General features: G+C 40.5%; 2 protein-coding genes across 7 annotated transcripts; one reads left to right on the top strand and one right to left on the bottom strand.

The window, feature by feature from the left end:
• Positions 1-1403: 1403 nt before the first annotated feature.
• On the bottom strand, positions 1404-11481 carry rgs14b (regulator of G protein signaling 14b). 6 transcript variants are annotated; one of them, XM_019253780.2, is made up of 17 exons: positions 11392-11481; positions 11175-11297; positions 8106-8127; positions 7818-7969; positions 7621-7713; positions 6622-6765; positions 6375-6518; positions 6183-6264; positions 6009-6082; positions 5594-5800; positions 5279-5355; positions 4804-4930; positions 4195-4276; positions 3496-3539; positions 3095-3185; positions 2755-2814; positions 2340-2481 (listed from the first exon to the last, which is right to left on the bottom strand). In XM_019253780.2, the coding sequence occupies exons 2-16, from the start codon at positions 11295-11297 to the stop codon at positions 2798-2800; spliced, it is 1479 nt and encodes a 492-aa protein (XP_019109325.1). In that variant the 5' UTR covers positions 11392-11481; the 3' UTR covers positions 2340-2481; positions 2755-2797. The 6 variants fall into 6 exon arrangements, with proteins under 6 accessions (XP_010739364.3, XP_019109324.2, XP_027139682.1 ...); XM_010741062.3 differs by lacking the exon at positions 2755-2814 and having other exon boundaries at positions 1404-2481; positions 3116-3185; XM_019253779.2 differs by lacking the exon at positions 2755-2814 and having other exon boundaries at positions 1404-2481; positions 5279-5352.
• Positions 11350-15780, top strand: LOC104927065 (uncharacterized). Its single transcript, XM_027283893.1, has 8 exons — positions 11350-11437; positions 13362-13416; positions 13524-13592; positions 13674-13712; positions 13933-13965; positions 14084-14338; positions 14534-14632; positions 15644-15780. Exons 1-8 carry the CDS (start codon positions 11414-11416, stop codon positions 15724-15726), a joined length of 657 nt encoding a protein of 218 aa, XP_027139694.1. The 5' UTR covers positions 11350-11413; the 3' UTR covers positions 15727-15780.
• Positions 15781-16459: the final 679 nt, after the last annotated feature.

Here is a 16459-nt window from a genome sequence, read left to right as displayed (position 1 = left end):
AAGCGGCTGAACAGAATCTTTCACTGCATAGTAATGTGCAAGCATTGATCTGATGGATGGGTTTTGTTTTACACCACTTATGTATTCATCTCCAGGACTCTCAAAAGGCACAGCGAGTACCATACAGAGCTCCCATTAGCAGAGGATTGAGTTTAGAAAACAAACACTTCAAGATATTCAATACCTTTTTGTTATCCGAGAGCAGAATACTGAAAGCAACAAAAAAAAACAAAAAAAAAACAGATAGGTAAAAAGCTCTCAGTCTGAATAAAGAGCTTTCCTATAAATGAGAGACAGCACGAGACACTTGACCAAGCACACAAATGCAGTGAGTGACAGACAGGAGGAGAGGATGAATGATGGGAGTGACAGAGAGAGAAAAGGCAGGTAAATCCATCTACTAAGTGATCGCAGCACAGCGATAACCACCCAAAAATATAAGATTAGGGAAATTCCTGAGGCAAATTCAGACACTCACCTCCTTCTCTTTTCTTCTCTCAGTACAGACGTGCAGTGAAGTAGATGGCACTCCTCATCTCACTGCTGCTATGGTGTCTGCGAGAGCACACCCCTCTCTGCCCATTCATAGCTCCGCCGACGCACCACTCACGGATGCACACACACACACACACACACACACACACACACACACACACACACACACTGCCAGGTGTGTGATCAGAGGGTGTATGCTAATGTCTCAAGCCTGGCAGCCGCAAGATGTGTCTAATACTGACTGACAAAGCTTTGTTCATTGTCTCAGATTAAATACTTCACATCATAATCACATCTACAAGGTGATGACATAGGGCAAAGTGGGCAAATGAGATGCTTCCCAAACCTCATACTGTTACTTCCTGAAAGATGCATGCTGCTGACATCATCCATGTGGATGTATCCATCTATGACTCATCTAAATTGTTTTATAACACATACAATAATCAAAACACACCCCACAAGAGCCCATCCCAGGCTCCACAACTGGAAAAACACCTTCCAGCAACAAGTCTCTTAGACAGATGAAGAAAGTCATTGGCTAAAAGCCCTTTGTAAAGAGCCAATCGCAGCGCTGCAATGATCAAGCGTCACTGTGCAAAAATGACGTCATTGCATGATGGCATTTTGTAGAGGGATGTTTCACTACCAGGATACACCAAAGACTCATGATAATATAATCAAAGCTAGTTACAATTGACACCTACACAGAGCAGACTTGTACACTGCATGAGTCACACAGCCAGTCCGCTAGCAGTGAGGTCTGGCTGCACATCATTTATAACCAAATCACGTAGCATTTGTCAAGCCAGAAACTGACCTCAGAGATTCATCCAAAAAAAAAAAGGCTGAGAGCTGAAAACCTGACATCTTTCCCCAGCAACAAATACAGACAGAAGGGATCATAGTTAACATCAACAGACACTTTAATTCTTTGAATACACCCTGTGGGATATTTTTGATGATCACATCATCTGATTCATTCCCTGTAATATCACATTACTAATACATGATCTGATCTGAACCCTGAGACGTAGCAGGACCTGACCGGGGCTTCTCAAAGTGCCATCACAGCAAACAAAATGCATTTTTAAGTACCGCAAACACACAGTTGAAAATGAGCAAGTAAGCACGCAAAATGAAAATTAGTAAGTTAAAATATTTAAAACTCATCTTAGTAAAAAATATTCAATAATCTTAATTCAAATAAAGAAGAAAACGATTGTGCAATACACTTCAAACCCTCCCCTCATGGACAGTCCTGTGAAGAAACACGTTTTTGCTTAGAGTTCAAAGAAAAGCAATGAGAGGAATAAAAAAAGCTAAGTCAACAGTAATAAACATCAGGGAACAAACATGCTGGCTCCAGGGTGAAATGTTGAGCTAAAACTTGTTTTCAAATATTTTTGGGGTTACATTAAACAATTCATAGCAAACATTTTTTCTCATTAAAACGTGTAGTGTTTTGAAATGACACTATAAATGCTCGCCATGATCTTTCTTCTGTACATACTGCCCTCAAGAGGCCTAATTATCAGTAGCAGAGATGGTAGCGCACTGCTGTCTCAGAGCTTATTTGTAAACGATTTTTTAAAAAGTGCTTGACCATTTTTTCCACACACAAAAAAGACATGATTGGTAACATGATGTTTTGTTGTAGTTTTGGATCATGTCTGTGTCCACCCCCACACACTAAAGTCTTTCAAACTGCTGTTTCCCTCATGTCTTTGGTTTCAGACTGAGCAGAGTCTGGGGTTTCCTCCGCCGCTCCAGCTGAACCTGGAGTTAATGACGCCTTGTCTTCTTTGACCTCTTTGGAGTCCGCGTTGGAGGAGCTGGTTGTGCTGGCCACATCTGGCTCTGTACCCTGTCCCTGATCTGAGGAAAGCTGGAGGAACAGAGGCACCTGCAGCTGCTCTTTGGTCAGAAGACCTCGTTGGTCATCGACCCTGGAGCACTGAGCCCTCGTCAGCATGTCCAGAAGCCCTGACAGACACAAAACATCATGCAAATTCTGACATTTGTTTCAAATGAATAAACAACACAGTGTTCTTTTTTAATCTGCATAAGGTATTCACATTTTATAGTAGGGAGAATAGTTAGGTAACACGGACTCAACTTATTCTGGTGAATAAAGTTGTAGAAATATAACAGTTACGTCATTAAACAGTGTTCTTCAAACCCATGCTGGCTCGGATACTAGGGTTGGGCTATATGGATAAATAAATAAATATATACGATTTTGTAAAACAATCTTACCTCTAGGTTCATTTAGTAACGTTTCTGGAACTTTTGATCATGATCACTTTGTACTTTCATCTGCTGAGAAAGACTGTGATACAAACTGAAAGCTCTCAAACAGCTTCTAAATGAAACCTGTGGGGAGAAATTTGCTTTCTTTGTGTTGGGCTGAGGTCTAGATTGAACCTCAAAGCTCAAATTGACAAAATGTGTGATCACCACATTGATGAAATGATCTGTAAGTTCAACATCTTCATGAGTTACAAATTATATGGAGATGACGGTGTTCAAATCATCTTACAGTATATATATACTGCCATATCACCCAACCCTACTAGATACTGCTGAGGGGTCCTACCATCCATGTCGCGGTTCTTACTGGGCTTGGGTTGAGTCTTGGTTCGGTCCCCCTGCAGTGAGGATTTGGCCTCCGGTCCACCTGCTCCTCCCTGGGACCAAAACAGATTCCAGTGTTATTACTGTACGTTTCACAGATTTGTTTGCAGACTGCAAACTCTATGAATCACACAAAAGATTAAATGTTTCATCAGACAGGAATGCTTTCTCAAAAAAAATAGTCTGGTGGTGTGCAAAGCCCTCAGGCTTAGTCACAAACCACTTCCTATATAGTCTACATGTATCATATGTTTGAATTATTGAGTGAAAAAAGCAGTGCGTATATAGGCCAGTACCGTAAGTCTTTATAAAAGGCAACAGGACGTTTGTTTGATGTACATCATAATAATAACACTGGCTCACCTGTGTGGCTGCAGTTGTACTACTGGCTCTGGAAGTGTCTCTTCCTGCTCAAATCAAACAAAAACACAAGATATCAGTTTCCTAACAGCACTACATCCTGTACAGCAGTCAGTGATGATGCTGTACAACTCATCTTCCCACAAAGATAAAATTTTCCTGACAAGTATTGAATGGTCGTCTTGGCTTCCAAAATGCAGTGAGGTGCTTGAACACACGACACTCAAAGCTAAGTGACTCACAACATTTCAGCCCAGCAGAAGAGAATGAAGAGACTGAGAGATGCAGATAAACACTAAGAAAGACGGTAAAATGATTTCATCTTCACCTCCAGTTAAGAGCAAGTGAGAGCCAGGAAATGTAAAAACATTTTCTAGGACCCATTAAGAAACAATTAAATGACTAAGAAGCCTCAGCCAAGGTTCAGGCAGCAGAAGAGTACACACAAAGCATTACTGATGTATCGCCCACATCATCAACAACTATCAGTGAATGGAGGGCTCGATTGTGTTATCTCATTTCACTGAACTCATTTCATTTATTCGTTGGCAAAGTAGGTTTCTTTTCATCCTCTTTTCTTTTCAGCTTGTTTTTTTTTTGGGTGGGAGAAGAGTGTAGCTATTACTAAATGATGTAAACATCAATCTTTCTGGTCCACATTACAAAGCAAAACAATGGGGTTTTTAAAAAAAGTATATTAACCTTTGGCTTTGTCAAGCCGTAGCGTCTTATTGGCCAGTCTGAACACGGTGCTGCTCATGTTCAAGGGCTCGTTGCTTCCAACCTAAAGTGAACAAGTAAAACATGAAGAACTCCAATCAGACACATAATCAGCTGCACAGTTTTGTGGGGATGAAGCATAAAGAGGAAAAAATTTGCATAGCGCATGAAACACACATTAATGCATAACTAAGATGGTGTAATCTTTGTTGTTTATTCCGGTGACAAAATAGAGTAACACATTCAGTTTTCAGTGATCACATTAAAATTACTAATTCGATATAAATATTAACATGCACCCTGACACGTAAACTGTTGCCTAGCAACGTCTGCTGCAGGGAGGAGAGAAAAATTGATTACTTTACTTCACAGAAATATTAAATTATTACAATAAGTTGTTGCCCAGGTTAGAAACACCTGACGTCAGACACTCAGTTATGTGATTTGGTGTCCATACTTGATGATAAACATTTAGTAGTGTGGATAAACTAGTGTATTAAGTTACATTATTCATTAATTTAATTTACTATATTTGAGGAACTAAAGCCCGGACTGCATATTATGGACACAATCATTCATACAGACACTCACCATGGTGACCAGGGCCTCTTGCTGCTTGAGATGGTGTTTCTGTAGCACAGCAGAGAGGGCGTCCTGCAGCGTCTTACTAGACTTCACCATGATCCCCACTGTCTTACCAGTGAAGGCAATCTCCAGCCTGAAAGAGACACATGCATTTTAATAACCTCCCTCACAAAGTCAGTCAAATGCAGTAACCTGTAGTAACAGAAAAAATCTACCACCCAATGATATCTTTGTAGGACATCCAAATTTGATCATTTGATAATGCATTCACTGCGAACAATGACTAAAATGATGCCTGCAAACGATGACTAAAATGATTACTGCGCAGAGAGCCAGTTTCTACATCTAGTGTTAAAACAAAGACTTCCCTCTAACATTAAGAGAAGTGGCATGCTGTAGTGGGGATGTGGGTGTAAAAAGCCTGCTAGGGTGACAAAAAAAAAAAAGAAAGAAAATGAAGGAAGTGACAAGGCTGACTCACGCAAACGTCACCCTGAGCTCCAGAGAGACCTGTTGATCCCTCAGTACAGAGCAGTCCTGGTCCAGTGATAAGGGCTGCTGTAGAAACAGTAACGGTGCATCAGAGAGAGCAATTAAAGTGACTTTCAGAGAGGACGACATGAACTGGGGGATATTTTAAAATAGGTTTTGCAGAGTTTCAGAGAGGATGTTAGAACAGGAAGAGAGTATTCTTCTTTCTCAAAAGGCTTGTTGCAAAACAACTTTGCAGCGTGCTACAGTAGTCATTTTTTAAAAGCTGTGGCTTGTGCTGTGGAAAGAGCAGCTAAGTGCTTACCTTGTCCTTGCCATGAAGGTAGATGATGACATCTTTCAGTGGGAAGCCTCTCTTCTCACACAGGCTGGACAGCATATCTTTGATGGGCTGGCCATTACGCGTCGGTGCCAGGGAGGCACTGCCGTCGGGCAGGTACACACAGCAATAGCCTCCCTCCACTCCTAACCGACCGCCCTGCTCCGGAGACCGGGGACTCGATCTGCCATTCTACATCACCAACAGAAAAGAGAGGGGACACCTTAAGACTGAAAAATATACTTCAGAAACACTTTATGGTAGATTTTCCTCCACACTATAGCATTTGTCACACTGAAATATGCAATTTGTTGTTCATGTGTGCCTCTGTAATCACCAAATTATTAACACTGATTTCCGATAAACAAGTTCCAAACCCTATGGTCACAAATGCACTGACCTCTATCTGCCTGTAGAGGGAGCCGAGCTCCACACTGCTGCTCGCCTTGACTACACCGTGGATGTTTGATGCATCTGTTGTTACCGATGGGGAGAAGAGAGTCAGGAAGAAATTGAAAAACACAGTCACAGGATGTAAATCAAAGCACGAGATCAGCCATTTGACAGGCACTACCTCCCCAGGATCCTCTTTTATGATGATGTTTCTCTGAGGCGCTCTTGCCACCTGGCAAGCTGTGGAAGTCTGACATCTTGCTCTGTTTCAGAGACAGTGATGGCGAACATGCCATGACAGCAAAATTAAAAACAGAATCACTCACGTGTTTTCACACACTCCCCTGATTCAATTTCCTCACAGTCACTCTACCTTCTTGTCACTTAACGAGGGGCTTCTGCTGGCCATGTTCTCACAGGATCCCATGCGGATTGGCTGAGGTGCCATGGTGCAGCTGTGGTAGAGGGGAGAGCGCACAAAGCGCCTGTAGCTGTCCATCTTCATCAGTTTAAATATCTGACACAAAACAGGGACCAGTGGTACACACAGTTAACTCAAGGCAGCAACAATGCGTCACTGAATTATTGAGCTAAACTGGTAGCGTGGACTTAAAACAGACCTGTGTTTGAGCCTTGTTGAACATGTCAGGTGTGGGCTGTTCCAGGTCCTTCTCCTCGGTCTTGGCCGTGTCATCAATGTTGATGGAGTAGGGAGCGCTCTCTGACAGGTAGGTGTTATAGATGGAGCGAGCTTCTGCTTTCAGCTGGGAACACAACAACTCTGTCAGACTGATCATCGTTTTTAACAAGAATGGATACAAACCCTGACAACACACTGAAAACTATTTCCTTTTCATCAGAGTAGCTGAATGCGTAGCTTTAAATACACAAAACCACTTAGTGTGCATGTATCTATACACTTGCTTGCTGTCGTTCCTTGTTAAGTGCACCAAGAATCAAATCAACCATCCCCAAGCATCTGCACTGCCAGTCATACAATCAATAAGTCACTAAGAGGCAATTCATTTGCCAGTGAGCTGAGCAAATGCAGAACCTTGGCTGATATGTGGACAGTGAACCACCCTGTCAATGTCTGCAGTTCCTGTTTCTTACCAATAAAATTTAATTAGATGAACATAAATTCTTCCTGGACAAGTACAAAATAGATTAGAAGCTGGATGTAGCTTTTAAAGCTACCCAGATGGTCACTTTTATTTTGAAGGAAGAGTATAAAAAGAAGCAAAACATATTAAAAAAAAAAAAAAAGGATGGTTGAAAAACAGAAAGTATAATCATATTTTAGTGAAAAGTTGATTAAGACTTGTTAACTAAATATCAAAATATTGTAACATAAATATCAAAGGCTAAACAAAAAAAAATGTAGACTGCTACACAGACACAATTATAGCTATATAGCAACCAAGTTTCCCTTTACTGTAAACATGTTGTTGGTCTTCAACTACAAAAATAGGTTTCGAGGAAATGATAACAAAGAGTATTTTTAAGAAACTACAAAGTGAGTTCATACCAAGTTATAAAAAAAAAAAAAAAATAGCATCATGAATCATAAAAAAGGTAAAATGATTGACCATGTAGAGAGGAAAGAAGTTCTATCATACCTCATCCAATTTTGTGTCTGGGATCTTCCTGAACTTCTCACACACCTGCCAGAATAAAATGTTCTCCGCACTCACCTCTGACCTCAAAAAGGACTGTCAAAGGCACATACACATGTATGAACATATGGCGCACCTCGCGACTTCACATTCTATTCCTGAATTTGTTGAAAATTACAACATAACACCGTGTATCTCACCGTAAAGTAGTACACTCCACAGGGGTCCTCCAACAGCTTCTCGAATGAGAGGGCCCAGCTCAGCACGTTGCTGGCTGGGCCAGCCTCTCCACCCGGAGTCCCTGGAAGACTGGAGCTGCTGCCTCCACAGCCCCGTGCAGACATGTTCAACTCTACAACACATACAGACACAAACACGCCCGCTTTTTAGCAAAGAAGTGTGACAGAGAATGAGATTGAATCAGATAGTTTCTTCAGGCGTGCACAGACATGTTTCAGTTCGTAGAACGTGAGTTTCTTCATGCTTACCTCCATCTGACACAGCCTGGCTCTGTGAATAGAAAGAGAGGAGGAAGTGAAGAACAAGTAGGCAACAACACTAAAAATCATCCAATAAGGTGGGAATACACCTCTCTGAGGCTGTCTTGAACCATTATCGTATTACGAGATCATTTCTATGGTAGCAGCTGAGAAATCGTGTTTAAATTCACACCTATTGTCTAAAATGTGGCAATCAAGGGAAACCAGGAAACAAATGCACTCTATGACAAAAAGTGAGGATTTTCAGTACAGCAACAGCTTTACAGTGTACGTAGCACAGTGTACTGCGTAGTATGAAAACAGAAGCTGAACATATTCAAGAGCCAACATTTACAGGCGTACATTTAGGAAGTGAAATATGAAAAGCAGCTGCATGTGTTTTGCTTTTTGTTTTTTTCCTCTGTGACAATGTAGTGCAATCAGTCAAGGCTGTTTCACAGGAAGTGGTTGTGACACTGGTAACACTGGCTCTCATTCAGCTTTCAGAGCTCACATGAATTCACAGTTATAAACAATGGCGTTGAATTGCACTCAAAACTTGTGCTGACGACTAACGTTTACGTGTTAAGCACATCCTTACACATCCTTGAGCTCTTGCTCAAGAATCCAGTGATATCATTTAGGGGCGGCACAGAGGCCAGGTTTTTGGTCCAAAGGTCTTTCTGTGTGAGTTTGTCTGTCTTGGATTCCCCTGAGTACTCTGGTGCCCCCACCCGCCTACAGTCCACAGACATGCAGCTCTAAAATAGCCCAGAGGTGTAAATATGAGTGACTTTTGTAGTCCTGTGAATAGCAACCTGACCACAAGGTATAATGAGTGTGAAGTTTGTGAAAAGAAACTTCAGTCAGTCTTTCAGTGCCAGTAAATGTAAGATTAAAGGAAACTCCAGAGGTAACTGACATTTTACTGACCATGTAGATTAAAACTGAATGTATCAAGAGTTTTTTGCAGGGGTGTTGTTTAGCTCAGTTGGTAGAGCAGCCGCCCCATATGGAAGGCTCAGTCCTGCAGAAGCCCAGGCTTCGAAACCGACCTGTGGCTCTTTCCCACATGTCATTCCTCATCTCTCTCTCCCCACATTTTTGTCACTCTTCAGCTGTCTATCAAAATAAAGCTTGAAAAGAGTTTGACTGTAAAGTGTGATTGTGGAAACGTGAGAGAAATCAAGGTTTTCAGAGATGGTCCGACTTGTCTTGACCTCATTCCTGGAATAAGCTGCACGTTATCCACATTAAAATCATATAGCCAAGTGAGCATTAACCACAAGACCAAGGAACATCTATGTAGAAATACATAAACATCGTTCCTTAACACACAAGGACTGCATCCGCAATACTGCATGTGTGTGAATGTTGGTGCATGCAAAAAGGAAAGTAATTTTGTTCTTGCTGTCAGCAGCTTTTGGCAACTGATAAACTGTGCCCATATAAGGTTGATAAGGGCTGGTTGTTTCTGCAGGTGTGAGCTCCACGGTGGCTCCACCTCTTCAACTTTTCTGCTCGACTTCTCAAACACGACATGTCAGTGCCTTCAAATACAGAGTAGAAGCAAACGCACACTTAATCCACAGTTTGCCACAAACTGTAATGAAAGCAAATGATTCATCATTTCCTTTGCTTGCAGACTTTTTGTTTTTGTACATCTCAACAGAGAACTATATCTAAGGATTGAGATTTGCAGAGGCAAATCCTATAAAAAGACACTGAAAAGTTATGCAAAGATGCAAAACAAGAGTCTGATGCTGCACCAATTATAGAGACATATCCAAACACTCAAAAGCACACAGAGAAACTTTTTTTTAACTATTAAAACCTCCAGGTCTGCCTCAGAAATACATCTTTATATACCATTTCACACCTTTTGCAGAGCTAAGCCAGTTCCAGAAAAGAAACAGTCTCGCACTGAGAGCACCAAAGCCAACTGAGCCTCCACATGACAGATTGGCAAACAGGCATGGCTTGGTTTCTGTGTCTGACTCAGGCAGGCCTGGTCTGTTTTCAGTAGCTACTAACTGTAGCCAAAGGGCCTGATAGATTCTGGCACTGCTGAAGAGTTAGGACAGATGATACAAGCCAACACAAGAAAGTGCTCTACCGTTTTCCTGGTACTCTAAGCTGGATGTCAACTCAATAGTGTGAGCATGGTTAAAAACACAGACAGAAAGTGGGCCAAAATGTTTAAATGTTTACCAAATAATAACAGAAATACAAAAAAAAAAAAGGCCACTCAACCCACAACCATATTCTCGCTTTAGCACAAGTGCACTAGCACGAACAAACCACTGGATCTCAAAGGACGGCTTTAAAACCAAACCCAAACCTAACAAGAGTGTTGCCAACTCACCATGTGGCCAACAGGAATCCCTAGAGAATTGCTGTTCTTCGCCATGGTGGCCCAGACACCAGACTAAAAGCTGAAGTCTTAATGCGATGTACACACTATCTGGGGACACAGTAAAGTGCTCCACCCAAACATGATGCACACTCTTCACACACACACACACAGAAAGTCATCACTTGGGTCTTCCTGTCACTTCCTGCCTGGAAGGGAAGTCTTGCCATAGCAACAAGCCACAAAAGAGGAAGTATGGTTACTATGATCAAACTGTTCTGAGCCTACGTCTTGAGAAATACTGTGATGTGGGAACACAGACAAGACAAACACAGTCATTCTGCTTTTGATGTAGTCACTGTATGAGTTACTAGACGCAGCGAACAACTATTATGGAGATAGCGATTTTGTGACTACACTGCTGCAGTTTTGGACACGTGTCACACTTTTTTAGTCACGGTGAAGTTCTCTTTTACTTAGAAGTCACTGACATTTAGGTTTAAAAAGCAGAAAACACTTATCACTTATTTTAAAAGATAGTAAGCCTGCCATACAGCAGTTTCATGGAAACTAGTCCAACAATAACATGCTTTCTCTTTCAAAACACTTTGCAGAGGACCTGAGAAAAAAAAAAACAATTTCTAAAGTTTATCACTATTCTGCAACTCATTGTCTTTAGATGGATTACAAATAGTGTTATGCACACATGCACCACCATGCCATACCTTCTTATCCGCCATGACGCCACTGATTGTGGGGCACCGCTTGTCATATTTCCTGAATTGCTTCTGTGCTGCAACTTTCGCCAGGTGAGAGAACCTGCGATAAAGTCCTCTCAAAGCGACCATCTTCAGGGAGTCAAGGAGACGGGAGAGAGATGACAACAGCAGAGAGTTAGAAGTTGACAAGTCAGAGTAAATCTAGAAGCTTTGGTCTTCTTACCTGTTACCTGCTGAGGCCTGACATGCGCACAAGCTTGAGGACGCAGGTGACGCAGCGCGTTTTAATTAACAGTCCCCTGTAAAATATTATCAATCAGCTGACGTGCTCCTGTCTCACTTACTTTGCATGGATAAGCTTTATTGTGGGGTAGCTATGGCTCCTTAGAAGTACAGCATATTAATGGCGACATTACAGTAAAACATAAAATAAAATAAAATAATATAAAAATAAAAATAAATTAAAATAATAATAATAATAATAATAATACTAATACTAATCATAAAAAAATTAATAATAATAATAATGAAACGAATGGACTTATTAGAAGTATTCATGTAGTTATCTGGTAAACGTTTTTGTGTAGAGCGTTAGGATATAAACAGACATGTTTTGCTTTTAACATGATAACTATTAGTCTGCAAAGGTGTTGAACTTACTGCATCATGTCAACATGATACAGTATTTAAGTGTAACATGCTAAACTCGCTGTCTAATTATGTGAACGAGTTGCATTATCTAATGTAACATGTTAAACTTCCAACAACATGCTGCAGTATTTAAGGGGCACGTGCTAATATGGAGCAGAGAACATTTACATGTATAAATATTGACCTGCTGGTGTCATTAAATGAAATGTCAGGGTTATCAGTGACTGGAGCATATTTTATCAACTGTCTGACAGATTGTATGACATAATCTAAAGTGTAAAAAGCTTAAAGATGATTGGGAGTTTTCTTCTCACTAATCTTTTAACTAGAGCTGCCGCAGTGCTGGGATGAGCACAAATCCAGACTGACATTTCTCTGAAACACAGCTTAAATATATGTCATGATTAACAGCAAGGAGTTTGACACAGAAACAAATATGTCATGATTAACAGCAAGGAGTTTGACACAGAAACAAAGTCTTAACTAGTCTGCTTCCCTTTTGAACAGGATACCACAACTTTGGTTAGGTACAGTGAGGGGACAGGTTAGGTTAAGGCTAAGGTTTGGTTGAGGTTCAGATAACAGGAAACTCAAAGTGATGGGAAAACAACACTGGCTTATTACTGAGGTAATTTGAATCCAAAAACCACTTTGGTTATGTCTATGTGGAGTTTGCATGATCACCTTTCCTTCTATAGTCCAAACACATTTACATTTGATGGGAAAAAAAGGAGTGTCCATTCTGTCCAATGTGCCTCTTTCCAAGTGCTTATTAAATAGGTTCAAGCTCCCTTTGACCCTGAACAGGATAAGTGTTAAAATACAAAGATGAATGATCAACAGCACTCTCTACTGGCCACTGCTCGGATGAATTTGAATGAGTTCAGTGAAAGAAAATAATGCATTTCCAAGCTACAGTTGTTCATACTGAGTCACTTGGCCATAAGTGTGTGTGTGTGTGTGTGTGTGTGTGTGTGTGTGTGTGTGTGTGTGTGTGTGTGTGTGTGTGTGTGTGTGTAAAATACCCATCATTTGAACCCATATTTAATTAAACAACATAAAATGTAAGAGCAGCCTCTCGTTGTTGCTGTCACTTCCACCTACAAAACATACAAACAGCATTACTGTCCTACAAAGTTCCAGGAATGAATTTGCATAGGTATCAGTCAGTGTTTATAGGTTATGCACGCCTTTCTGATGCAGGCAGCATTAGGTTAGGCAAAGCAGAGCAGGTCGTCATTCAACCCTGTGAGGAAACAACATCACCACAGGTAAAAAAAATTAAAAAAATAATAATAATAACATTCGAGCCTTAAAATATATATATTTTTAAGCTTTAATACTTGTAAAAGATGTTACATGTGTCTGTGCTCTGACATTATCTGCTTCTAATTTGTTTAAAAATGTTCAGATGTTCTTTTATTCTGAGAGATTCTGATACATATTGATGAGGATTGTTTTTTTTTATACTGTTGAACTTATTCTAAAACTAAAGCAAGACACGGGCTGTCACAATTTAAAGATGTGAGTCTTTTCCAACAGAGAATGGTCATGAGGCAGATGTCTCTATATCTTTTGCTCGGCCATCTCCTCATCGGTAGGGAGCCACTTTGAAGTATATGATGTATATGTTATTAACTATATGCCTGTTAAGCTTCACGAATATACGTTTTAATTTATCTGTTTATTTATTCTTTATGTCAGCTGGCGTTGGCTCTGTCTGTGTTAATGTCCTGTGTCTGAAATGTAACACCACGGGACAAACACCGCCAGGTGAAAAAAGCAAAAAAATACATATATCTATTTTCTCTCTATTTATTAAATGAGGCTAATGTACCTCACTTCTCTCAGCAGAGTGTCCAGTCTGCCCAGACAGTCAAAACTGCATCAATGGTTAGTACATTATTTTATTTGTTTACTTAAATATATGAAAATTGCCTAATGTGGTACATAAACAGTCACTGACTGTGGGGTGTGGAAGTATGATGGGGCTGCATTTATATTCTCATATTTTTTCTTCACTTAACATTAATCTTATGAATACCTGGGCTGTGTCATGCATGTTGTATATTTATTAATAAAGATGCTGACTTTATTCATTTGTTCTCTCTAGTATCTGCAAGTAATCTAACAAACTGCAAGAAAGGTAACCTGAAATTATAGCCTTCTGTAGCAGTGCCCTGAAACTCACAGCGTCAACTATCTGATGACCTAACTCTCTCACTGTTGCGTCTCTCCCCTTTAATATTTACTCTGCCCATTAGAGTTCAAGGTTCATGTCAACAGCAGCATATCCGAGCCAAACGAGGGTAATGACATCACCCTAAATTGTATCCATGACCTTCCCAATTTGAACCTGACGTTTGAGTGGATGAAGAATGGGGAAATCCTGAAAGGCAAAAATACATCCACACTGTTCCTGAAAAAAGTGCTCCAACGTCATAATGGCCAGTACCACTGCTCTGTAAATAGCACATGTGGCCATTATGAGTCTTCGCCACACGTTGTCGATGTTAAAAGTGAGTAGACATCTCCCTGCTTGTATCACAACAGATCACCTCTGCCTTAGTAATGCAGATTGTGTATTTTAGCTACCAGGGGCTTAAACTGAATGAAAATGAAATATCAGAAACATGTAATTATATTTTAGATATGAATAATGAAAAAAAAACACCTGACCCCCATGTGTCTTCACTGTCTGTGTCCTCATCTAGACAATAATCTGGTGCTCCTGGTGATCTGTGGTGTTGGAGCTTTGGTCGTGGTTGTGATTATTGGGGTGGTTATGAAGTACAAGCTGAAAAGGGACAGCGGTAAGAGCTCAGTTGTCTGTGATATTAGACAGCACATGAATCAAGAAGAATCAAATGAATGAAATACTGCACGTCTACTTTTAAAATACAAGGTTTTAGCTGACAGTCAGTTAGCTTAGCTTAGCACAAAGACTGAAAACGGGGGGAAACAGCTAGCCTGACTCTCTCCAAAGCTAATAAAATCCACCCACTAGAACCTCTAAAGCTCATTTATTATAATTTTTGCAGATTTTTTTTTTTTTTTTTTTTGAAAGCTGAAGTTGATGAATCCGTGAAAGTGAAGAGTAAAAATGATTGACAGGCAACCAGCAGAGATTCCAGGACATTACTTCCCCTAGCCAAGAAATAGGCTGTGTGTAAAATCACTCTCATATTTACTGTAGAGTGTAGAGGTATTTGTCCGCTCAAGAATTCAACAATGCAAAGGAAAAGCTGTCACCATGTAGAGAATCCCACCAACAATCCCACAATGCAATGCATTACAGTTTATGGAAGCAAAAATTAGATTAGATTATACTTTATTTATCCCACAACGGGGAAATTCACTTGTTACAGCAGCAGGAAGTGTAATATACCCACAAAGAACAGACAGAAGTATCAGTCAGCCTCTACAATAGACAAAGCAACCAGAGTTTGAAATCTTAATTTCCTACTCACAGTGGAGGGAACTATTGACTGACTATTATATAGTGAATGAGTGAGTGAGGGAGTTATAGTTTAGCACATGACCCCTGTAAAACAGAAAATTCTGATTTTTACACCTTTGTTTTTGTACTGATTAAACAAATGAGATGTGACGTGTGCTCTAAAGGTGCTAGGTCATCTTTGGCGTTTCCTCTCTTGGCATAACATGACAAATGTATTGACCTTCTCAACTAACTCCCTACAAGAAAGAATTTTTTTTTTTTTAATTACATTGTGCCAGTCTGAGAATTACAGCTTTGACTTCTTCTCTCCATGTACAGTATCAAGTGTGACACCTCCTCTCTCTCTTTCTCTCTCCCTTTGCAGCAAGATACAAGGAGAGGATGAAGCAGAGGGGGCAGGATGGGCAGACTGCCACACAACCTCCATATGCACCAAGAGAAAGCTAAATAAGAACCAGTCTAATCCAGTTTCGAAAATAACAAATACTGATATTGTTTCACAAGTTGCTGTTGTAGTGTTTGATATAGAAATAAACCCTATTTAACCTCTGTCGTTAAGTGTGCGTGTCATCTGGTGAATTTACATGCTTATGTTTCCAGACCTTGTCCACAGCATCTATGTTAGCCACACCCACTGGCCAGAAAGCCTGTTCAGTTCAGGAAAAGGGCCTAGAAATGTTTTAATCCAGACACAGCACAGGCATGCTCAAACTAATCCATCTGAATGCTCTACTCACAGGAACACACATTACAGACAACCCACACAGAGCAGATTTATAGCGACTGGCATGTGACGGATATATCGGATGTTAATGCTATCCAAGAGAGGGATAGATGTGAGATTTGAGAGTTGATTTATGAACACAGAAATAATAAATTCCCTGGTTGAACAACATGATCTAATCCTTTGAAGTTTATGTGTCTCTCTAGTCCTCGAGCTGCCTAGAGTGTCTTTGTTTTTCAGCAATAGCAGCATTTTCCCCCCTTCAATCATATGGCAAAATGTTTTTTCTATTTTTGTGTGTGAGTGTGTCAGGGAGGGCTGTTTATTCGGTTTCCTCCTATAGCAGGTGGCTAAGGGATAATCCAGGTAAAGCCACTGCAAAGTGGAGATGGAGGGATGGACAGAGGAGGGGGGAGGGCGAAAGGGGTGGCCTTTTGCATGGAAGACTAGGGCTAA

Source organism: Larimichthys crocea, chromosome I (assembly GCF_000972845.2).
Source record: "Larimichthys crocea isolate SSNF chromosome I, L_crocea_2.0, whole genome shotgun sequence".
NCBI lineage: Eukaryota > Metazoa > Chordata > Actinopteri > Sciaenidae > Larimichthys > Larimichthys crocea.
This window is presented reverse-complemented; position numbering and strand designations above follow the sequence as displayed.